This window comes from Protomyctophum bolini (assembly GCF_963924005.1).
Source record: "Protomyctophum bolini genome assembly, chromosome: 11".
NCBI classification, from domain to species: Eukaryota; Metazoa; Chordata; class Actinopteri; order Myctophiformes; family Myctophidae; genus Protomyctophum; species Protomyctophum bolini.
Genome location: NC_137872.1, coordinates 29,163,692 through 29,174,823, shown reverse-complemented (window position 1 = coordinate 29,174,823; position 11,132 = coordinate 29,163,692). Strand labels below are relative to the sequence as shown.

At 42.1% G+C, this 11,132-nt stretch overlaps 1 protein-coding gene across 1 annotated transcript in view; it reads right to left on the bottom strand.

The window, feature by feature from the left end:
- Nucleotides 1–308: 308 nt before the first annotated feature.
- Nucleotides 309–11,132, bottom strand: part of LOC308323930 (SH3 and cysteine-rich domain-containing protein 2-like) — a 16,598-nt gene continuing 5,774 nt past the window's right edge. The window contains exons 4-10 of the mRNA XM_080775798.1: nt 10,545–10,639; nt 9,439–9,499; nt 8,186–8,280; nt 7,902–7,990; nt 4,570–4,621; nt 3,112–3,249; nt 309–2,385 (exon numbers count right to left, since the gene is read on the bottom strand). Of these exons, the coding sequence (XP_080631924.1) occupies nt 2,287–2,385; nt 3,112–3,249; nt 4,570–4,621; nt 7,902–7,990; nt 8,186–8,280; nt 9,439–9,499; nt 10,545–10,639 (629 nt within the window). The 3' untranslated portion in view covers nt 309–2,286. The remainder of the gene's footprint in view (nt 2,386–3,111; nt 3,250–4,569; nt 4,622–7,901; nt 7,991–8,185; nt 8,281–9,438; nt 9,500–10,544; nt 10,640–11,132) is intronic.

Here is an 11,132-nt window from a genome sequence, read left to right as displayed (position 1 = left end):
GACTTTAACCCAGATCGGTGTGTTTCCAATGCTGGATGCACAAATGTAAGCTGCCCAAACACATGAAAATGCCACTCTACCCAACCAATGCATGTAGAGCAGAATAAGCCCTTGTGCTCATGGGAAGATAAATCGATAGACTGAGGTCTCTCTCACAGCAGCAATGTGACACAAATTGCAAAGTGTTTGTGTGTGTGTGTGTGTGTGTGTGTGTGTGTGTGTGTGTGAAGAAACAGAGTTATTTATAAGTCTAGATGTACAGTTGATGAGACACAAGGACTGTACTGTCATATATTTTTATTGAGGCATTAGGTCAAACAATGACTCAGAACATACAAGGTACATCCACCAAAGCCTTTTTTCCCAGCTGAAAACGCAACGAGCTCTTGTCCAAACAGACAATAAGAGTAGACAATATTTCAACTCTTGGCGCTGCTGGTATTTCTTTCCAGCATAACATGAGTACACAGAGCTCCCATTGCGCTCAGGAAGAAAAAACACATCGGTGGCCACTGTTGAGAACATTAGATGCATTGCTAGCAAATATAAAGTGGGTGAAATGTGGGTAAAACTAATAAGAAATCTGGTTGTATTTTCACTCCGTAGCTGCTGTTTATTCCCATTTTCTTTTACTACTGCTCCGATTGACAATTGTACCTGACAGACAAAAACATTCAGATTAAAAAATAACATATGTTCTAAAGTTGTAGGTAAAATACTCAATAAGTGTAACAATAAGAGAACTATGTGTTGATCAAATACTGAAATAGGAAGGAACTAAACATATTAAGCCAAATAAATGTATTGTTGTAATGTCATTAACATAATGGTGTTTTGTGTGCTTTCTCTTTTGCTACCTCACAGAAAAAAATCATTCTTTCTAAAGTCAGTTCAATCAATCATATTAATGAATGGGACATTGATCAACAAAGTCCAAATCATTGTGATTCTTTCTACATGCCAACAAAGGTGCTTTCCACTCGCCCTTAAAACTGCCCAGACTAATCAATAACACAGGGGATAAGAGAAGGCAAACGAGAACGGAAGCTGGAGATGACAGTCTGGCATTCGATCAATAATGAAGTGAACACCCATGGGTAAAACACTACCTGCATGCAGGCATATTGATTCATGGATTAGCATCAACACCCCCCTCTCTCTCCACCTGTCTGCTCCTTCCCTCGAGGGGCCAAGAGGAACCCAAACTTTGTCATGTTAAAAAGTTGTTTAAATGTGCTTCTTCTCTGGGAGTGTTTGACACAGGCTTATTACAGGGGACGTAGAGACATCCCATACATCTGATGTAGTCAGACCCTCTGTTCAAGCATCCATATCTAACCAAAAGAGCTCCTTCATATAAAAGAATTGAATTACTTCCGTCACCACCATGCATCGTCTGGATGTCTACACTCTACACAAAATTGGGAAAGAAACAAGGACATGTAATTTGTTGTTTCTTCAGTACTCACAGATATTTGCAATCCCGCCACAAATGAGGTTTTGTACTGGAATTCTATTTCCTTGTTAGATCTGAAGAGATGACCAAAAAAGGTTTTTCATTTAAAAACATAGCATTGAAGCCTCCTCCGGCATGCAATCATAACCTCTTTCATACAATATCAATGGAGACCGTTGAAAATGCAAATGAAGGCTTTCTGTTGTAAAATATGGCTGATCTGGACTGATTTACTGTACATTGCTTTGATAAACCTAGATAGACGATTTAAAAGGAAGGCAAAGACCTACAATACAAAAGTAATTCAAAGAACCAATGAATAGTCACTCACAAGCTCTTCCTTCCTGAGAGCTCAACTAAAATACTCCTCGGCACGAATGAACAACCCAGGAAATTAAACTGATTTTAAAACACAACACACATGGTTACTACAGTCTGTGTGGTTATGTGTTCTTTCAAAAGGTTTTCATTTTCAATAAAAAAAGAAAATGTGTTTCCCCATGCAGTTCATGTGTTTGAACATTAAATCACTAAGGATCTATGAGAGATACTGAGGCTGACATTAGCCTATAGGAATTTGGGAGTCGGGTATATAGGAAATAGGAATCCCATCAGGAGTGCTGATGGAAACAAATGTATTGATGTGCTTGCAGAGGGAGCCTTAAGCCCAATTTATTGCCTTGTCACACGACCTTGTTCATAAGAAAAAGTAAATAATAACAATGCTAATAATTACAAACTAAACAGTGCAACACGTTATTTTGCTTGTCGACCAGTTCTTTTCAGTGAGTGACACTGTCACGTGACAAAGAGTAAATTAGGCATTCATGTTAGATCTCCTCTATGGACTCAGCTGGGACAAGGCCTCTCTTCTTCCCACTGCTCAGCTTCATATAGCCTTCATTGTCGTCTCTCTTCCCCACACAGATCTGACACACACACACACACACACACACACACACACACACACACACACACACACACACACACACACACACACACACACACACACACACGGAGAGAGAGAAGGATTTAGAGATGTGATGGAAACTGCAAAACATCAGAGATAGATGAGTCGGATAACAGTGGCTGTGATATCATTATAGATATATTATCTTGATATAGTTGATTGGTTTATCTATTTTTCATTTAAAATATTTATTTAATTATTATTTTCTCTCACTTTTTGATAAACGCATAATACCAGTAAGACACCAGAGGTCGCATGCACACATCCGCCTGGGTGACGGCAGACTGCTGGGCGCTCGAGCGCTGGCGCTTTGGCATGAGGGGTCAGATCAACATATGTAATTAATTCTGTACTGGCCATATATGGAGCGTGCCTTGATGGTACAGGATTTGATGAGGTCAGATCAACTTATGGAATGTCAGAACAGGTCAGCTCCATATATGGTTGTCTAAGGGTGGCAGCGTGGTCAGTGCCTTGAGTGCACAGGGTTTGATGAGGTCTGGCCATAAATGGAGCGTGTCTTGAGTGTACAGGGTTTCATGAGGTCACGTCAACATAAATTCAGAACAGGTCAGCTCCATATATGGAGATCTGAGGGTGACAGCGGGGGGCAGTGTCTTGAGTGAGTGCACATGGTTTGATGAGGTCAGATGAGGTCCAAAAGAGTGAGATTGTCTTATCTCACCTGAGATTCTTTTACCACCATGTGACCCATCTCTCGGTTGCCATGGACATTCTGGGTGACCCTCCACACACTCTCTCCTGGTCGGACCCTCTGGACAAAGTTAGAAGGGAAGAAGCCCACCTTATCTCCACTTTTCCCCTGGAATGCACAGAGAGCACAAGACTTTATTAGCTTGTTAGAGTAGACCTACGGTAGGGCTACCAGTAATACTCCATATATGGAGATCATGAAGGGTGGCAGCGGGGTCAGTGTATTGAATGTACAGGGTTTGATGAGGGCCCAGGTAGGGCCGGGCCTTCATTTTCGGGCCTGTTGAGAACTCTAGTTTGAACTTTAGTTCTGGCCAGGTATCTGGCTTTACAACCCAGATACCTTTCATAGCTTCACCAAGATCACCGTTCTAATCAGACACCACTGAGGCGAGCCCTAACCTTTGAATAACATTGATCCTATTTAATATGCCTGCTGGGGCAGATCGGCGTGTGCACGCGTCCGCCTGGGTGACGTCAGACTGCTGTGCGGTCGCTTTGGGATGGAATGACCTTTGACCAATAAATCACAATGACCTGGGCACCATATATGGGGCTGATGTCACGATGACCTGGGCACCGGGGGGGCTTGCCTGGGGTGACCAGGGGGCTGATGTCACGTGATGTCACCATGACTGGGAGCTTGCCTAGGGTGGATGACGGGGAGAGTGACGGGGATTGTGGGTTAGGTGTCAAAAAACGCAAAGTTTCATAGTTAACTGCGACCTCCGTGGTTATCATCAGATCATGACAATACAGTACATGTATTGTTGTACATGTATGTAACATGATAAATGATATATCTATGTATGTACGTACATATACATATCATAATATATTTATAGTCAAAATATCAAATACAAGATCACAAGACGTATCTATACTTATTCATCATCTTGTTTTTAAACATTCTTTTAAACACATGGATTGAACTACATGTCCTCAGTTCCTTGTCGCAGCATTTTCACAGACATACCCCTTTCACAGATACACAGTGTTGCTTTGTATTTGTTCTTGCAAAGGTTGTATCAAACATGCCAGCATTTCTAAGTTCATATGTGGCTTTTGTCTCAAACAGCTTTTGAAGACAGTATGGAAGTAGCTTGTTATGAGCTTTGTACAGAATCAACAGGGTTTGCAGATTGACTAGATCCCAACATGTTAGTGCATGGAGATCTATAAATAGGTCTGTTATTTAGAAAACATTGTCACCCTGTCACACATTTATTTCCATTTGAGGTACGTAGTACCTCAAGTGGAAGTGCATTAGTATTAGTATGCATTATGCAATGCTGGATAAGTTCACCCCTTTAATCTGAGAGGAAATTATGTGCTATATTCCATCAGCCTGAGCCTCCAAAAAAAACATGCACGCACGCACGCATACACACACACACACACAAACAGTTGCAAATGATTTATTACCTACCTTCCACCATTCCTCATTAGAGTCGTCTGTGATCTGCACACGATCACCAGGACTAGAGATAAGAGAATAGGAAAAAGAGATGTGATGGGGCACGAGAGTAAGGAGCAAGGAGAGGAAGAGGAGGCGGGGAGGAGAGGAGATGACATGAAGGAGAGAGTGAGAGAGTGAGTGAAAGAGATAGCATTATCAAACCGCTGCAGAAATGTGTTGTAGCTGCTGCTGAATCACAGCTCAGACAGGTTGAAAGGCTGATAAACCCCACACTTCCCTGGAGTGGCCCAACTAATCAAATGACACTAAAGTGTGAAAGGTCTAATTAAAATAGGGCCTGCATGCAGCAGCGTGGATGTGTGGATCTGCTCTGGCCTAGCATGCAAGTCATACTGTACATACCATAGACATACTGTATATAAAGGCTAGATGGCTCAAGGCGGAGTCTCCAATGTAGTTCACCCGGCGGCCATCTTGCCTCGGGGCTACAGTACAATGTCCTATGGCAGCTCAAACTAAAATAGTCATAACTCCCTCAAATCTTGACGGATTTACAATCGGGTTGGTTTATTACAAATGTTATCAACGTGGCTTAATGTTACTTTTTAAATATGAACGTCATATAAAAGCATATGAGTATGCGGACGTCTCTGACGTTTATAACAAACCAAACCGTTTGAAAATGGAGTAAGTTATAAAAAGTACATGCCCCATAGACAATGTTATGCTGCCCCGAAGTAAGATAGATGGCCGCTATTGGCCAGCAGCGCGGGTGAGCCATCCAGCCTTTCTTATACTGTATTTACAGTATCTATATTATATACAACCTGCTTTACATTGAGCCTTAAAGGGTGAGACCACTTTTGCAGAGGTTTGGGTTGTGTAGTCACCTTGCCATGATGTAACTCCAAATGTGGACAAGAAATTAAAAATAATTGCTCTAGTGATTAGAAATTGATAATTCAAAATATGCTCCTCATTGACTTACATTGTACGCTGAGTTCCCCAGCCACCCTATTAAACTGCTGTAGAAGTCGAGCGACGATTTCTGTAAGCATGTTGATATTTAGTAGTCAGACTATTATAGTTAAAATAATCCTGTACCTGACCAATGACCATGAATAATTCTTTCCATGATAATTCTTCCTGAGTGCAGGAACCGGTAGGTTGACTATTTGAACCACAGAACCACAGTCTGTGCCTGCACACCCATATTCAGCAAGAGATTTCAGCAGTTTCTTAACATCTCTCACATCTACAGTTCTACACAATTGAACTGAAACACCATTATCTGGATTTACCATCCATTATTTATCAGTTCACAATGATTATGATCAGTGCCACTTTAGGTTCTGCCTCAGATTGTTCATCTTATTGATACAAAAGTTATTAATAGAATTAATTCTCTGCTGATAATTCTTCTTCCTTTAAATAGTTACTTGATTTCTTCCCTTACAGTTTATGTGGTTTAATAATTGCTATTTGATACATGATATTGTAAACACTATGTCTAAATGAAGTCACACTGACAGGAAGGGCAAACACACTGGGGACATAATGTTCTGCTCTGAATCTGTCGACTTAAAAATAAAGACAAATCGGTTTGTCTCATGTCTATAAGCCCAGTTATGCATCCTTAATTCAAAAACAGGCAGCCTGTCATATGCGTGTTTCCACACGCATATGCAGGTATCAGAGTTTTGTGTGCACCACCAACAAATTCAGCTAAGAAGAATGATGAATCAGACTATGCTTGGGGAATTGTTTGCAGCACACGCATTTTAAGATCAAATATGATCGTAAGCACATTTTGTGAATAATGCCCAATGTCTTACACGCACCCTCACACAAACCTACAAACCTCACACACCTTTACAAATCCATCCTTTTGGTTTGCTTCCCTCCTGTAGCATGTTTTTGCAACAAACGTTTCAAATTTCCGCATTTGTGGCGCCCCCTATGGCTGAAAATGGAATTGCTTTGGGCTCTCCATTGATTAAACCACCCACGACATGTGAATGTTCCTGGTGATTTGTGTCATTTTTTGTAAAACAGGCCCCTCCCACTAACTTTGGATGCGGATTACAGCCGAACGATATGGACTATGAAAGTTCTGGTTTTCATCGTATAGGTCCAGAGATCACACCGATTTTTGTGAGATTTGCACAAAAACTGTAGGTGTTTTGAAGAAAATTGAAAATGGCAAATCAAATGGCAAATGGAAAATCTATCCTGACTGATGATATCCTTTTGATTTTACAAAATGTAAAGTGGGCTGTTATAGCTCCACCATGAGGCCGACTGATGTAATAATTCATTACATTAATTTTAATACCGTAATTATTATGAACCTCCCCTCCAAGACGGTTTCTGAGAGAAAAATAGTTTTCGCATTTTTCCATGTAAGTGGATGTGAATATTTAATTCACTAATACATTCGTTATTAATTTATACTTTGTTGAATTGTAAAAGGGGCTTTGTTAAGACCTCCATATTATTATGGTCAATGCCTGTGTGAAAAGTGGTGGTGAAAAGATTGGTGCAGGCAGTGAGGAGCTACGGCAGTGTTTCTGACACACACACATTCATTCAGACATTGAGTTAATTATAGTATGATGATAGTGTGGTATTATTTATTTTGCCTTATAGCCTCGTTACCCAGGCTTTCATTTCGTCTGCGCGAAAGATACTTGCCTTATGACTCTGTTTGTACTTATGACTTGTTTTATGTTGTGTATGTTGCAACTTTGTACTGCTGCTACGCTAAACAGGGCTCCCTCGTCACAGCTACTACTCACTAGTCGCCACAGCCACTACTATAATGCAAACAGGAGCAGCTGGCCCAATTACACTATTTCTGTGTTTCATATGCCAATCGGCATACACGTGTGCATGGGCCCACGCACATACACACGCACACACGCACACGCACACACACACACACACACACACACACACACACACACACACACACACACACACACACACACATAAAGGCACACCACAGGTGGCTAACTCTCTTCTAGACATCCTGTCTATCTGTGCATGTCTCAAGCTGCTCTCTCTATCCTGTCTTCTTGTGTGTGACTGCGCTCCATTTCATCTCTCATTTATTCAGTGCCTTTATCTACCTCCCCAGTGGGAGCCACGTTAGCTAGCAGCTCAACGCGCTGACGCCGATTTCAGAGGGGTTTATAATTAGCCGTCCTTAAGGGCGCCCCTGCGCTGTCCTCTGCAGATGGCAGGGACATGTTCACGCCCAAGAAAGACATGAGAGCCGCAGTAAAACACGCACAACCACAAGTACACGAGCGTGCGTGCACACTCTTTCAACTACTTACTGTAGTTCCAGGTCATTCTGCTCCTGAGGCAGAAACCTGTAGAGTGCTACATAGGTGTGTATAGAATGGACTTCAATACGCCTGGGCACCTGGAGAGGAAAACAAATGGTGAGGTGGTGACAGTGCTGTGTGCCTGAAAATAGCAGACCTACAAGGTCACGAAACGTCCCGGATTTAACGCCTCATGAGCTTGTAGGTCTGCTACTGTGGCGTCCTTCTGCCAAGTATAAATCGGGTTTAATGACTAGTACTGTTATTTATATAATCTGGGTGAAATGTGACACCTTCACAGCACTGTCCTCTGCAGGAGGCTGAGCTTGTCCAGTGTCCCCGTCATCTTCCTCGTCCACCCCCGTTTCGTTCTCCAGGACAGAGGCATCTGGGGTGACAAATGTGGTTAGAAATGTGCCAGTCCCCACACACACACACGTGCACACAACTGCTCCCAATAAGTCTCGCTCACTCGCACGCACACAGTAACACACACACACACACACACACACACACACACACACACACACACACACACACACACACACACACACACACACACACACACACACACACACACACACACACACACACACACACAATCATTTATTTATGTCCACATAAGAGATACAATACGGACACATATTGACATGGTGCTGTACAAAATAGTCAGCAAATCTTGGACAAACACCCACACACCCTTCAGGGGTACAAGTAGCAGCGTCTTCGCCATATTTGGCAGCCACCGATAGTAGAAGAGATTGCACAGAATTATGCAAGCTGTTTAGCTGCTCTTTTTGGCATCCCAAGTTGTTGGAAGCCTCTTACAACCATCCCATGTACTGTACATGTCCTATAGGCTGCCAAAGATAAGCACAAGAGATTGCACCTACTGTATAGCCTAGCTCTGTGATGGTCTGGAAGAGCGGTATTTAATGGCCTTGGTCATAACCCAGCAAGCACGGTCAGGACCTGGACGAATCAGTGACGTCTCCATTGGGGCCAGATGAGTCAAACCAAAACTAGTCAGATCTGGCCCAGAATATCACCTGATTTCAACCAGGGACCGACGTCCCTGGATGAATCAGAGAGAGTCTGATCGAGGCCAGATCAACTTACCGGTAAATCATATCATAACTAGTCAGATCTGGCCCAGAATAAGATATATTATTTAATCTGGTGAAGACGTCCTGGAAATGACCAGATCATCCCCATATGGGCTGTGATCTGACCTAGTCCTGAACGTCACTGGAGGACGTCTTCATTACGTTATCATGACGTAATTTGGCGAGCTGGGAAAGGCTTCTTGTAAGCTAGAAACAAAGGCATCTTGGCAGAGAAGCCAAGATGCAAAGATTTCAGGATTTTCAATACAGAGTTGACATGGAAAGAGACACACACACACACACACACACACACACACACACACACACACACACACACACACACACAGTGTTGCTCACATCGATGCAGGCAAATACAACGCATGCACTAAAGCACATACACATGACTGTGTGCACGTGCAGAGAGATACAAAGATGTTTACCCCCTGTTTCCTGAGATATCTCTTCCTCCGTACTGCAATCTCTCTCCTCTCCTCCCTCCCCCTTGAGAAAGAGATATAAAGAGAGGAAGAAATGATCAAAGGATACATCAAAGGAGGTTTACTTGGAAGTGGGATTTGTGATTTGTGTTCAAGTTCACAATGATATTCTCTTGCTGAATTTCCCACGCCAACAATTGCAACCCATTTTTGGCGAGGGAGCCGAATAAATATCCAGTGTTTTTAACTTTTTTTTAATCAAACATATATTAGAAATTAAAATAAATGTTCTGGAATAGTGAAAATAGTGGTTGTCAGATGGTAGATCTGCTATTTTTGTTATTTTTGAAATAGGGATTTGGTTCATTCATAATGCTGGGTCACAGGAAGACACCACATTTATCTTGTGAAAGTTTGCAAACTAAAAGGTTTGCAAATGTGTTAATTCCATTTCCGGTTCCATACATTGTCTATGGCGAGGAGTGAATTCTCTTCTGCAGGAGGCAGAGCCAGCAAAAAGCAGTGTGAAAAAGTTGAGGAAAGTTAAACTTTCGTCCTGAGGTTTGCGGGGAGGCAAAGCGACAATCAGAAGATTGCTGTTGTCTATGTGAACTAAAAGTGACAGGATTTTGGACATTCTGGATGCATCTATTTAGCTGAAAAATACTATTGCTGTTGGTGTGAAATACAATAGGCGTTACAGCAACATATTCATATCCAACATATGTCCATAGTCTTCATATTGTTTGTATCATTTTCTATCTTTTGCAGCGCAGGAGACAGTTATCACACTTAAACTTAGCCTATAGCTTAAATGCCTTATGCATTACTGTATGCAATATGCATACGGTATATACAATGCATAGCCATTTAAGCTATAACTAGTCTAAGTTTGAACTTAGTGTGAAGTGGTGCAACTGGCTCCAAGGGTTCAGGTCAGCAGATACTTGGATATATTAACCACTTGATGTCACAATAGGCGAAAATTGTCGGGGGAAATGCAAAAGATTGCAGAAAAAGATCTACAAGAAACACATACTGTATATAGTGAGCTTGTAGATTGACAATTTTTTGCGACTTAAGTGGTTAACAAATCATCCATGTCGTACCAGGCTGCGGGTGGGTGACTCTGACATACTGCCGAAACTGGAGCGGCTCATCTGTCCCAGGGACGTCCCGTAGCGCAAAGCGGCATACACAGGGTCTACACATACACACACACACACACACACACACACACACACACACACACACACACACACACACACACACACGTGCGCGCGCACGCACGCACACACACACACATCAAGCTAATACTGTACATTAACGTGCAGCTGGCAAACGCGCACAGATGCACGCATGTGTACTACACACACACACTTTTAGAAGTAACACACGACATTGATCTTATTTTGTACACCCTGCACTAAACTAAATATAGCTGTAGTAAGTCTTAGTCAGTCCTGGACTGAAGTGACCCACTTAAACACAGAAAGAGGACAGTAGCAAAAAATGAAAATAACAGCCAGAGGGTTACAGTAAATAAGACAGTTTTGAATTTTGGATGTGATAAATAAGTATGTCATTGATCTGTGTTTTTGAATGCTTTATTTACACAGTGTAAGTCACTCTAAGACCCTCCACCTCTTTTTCACGTGAGCCCTGGGACATTTTCCTCAGATCTTTCCTGCCAGATT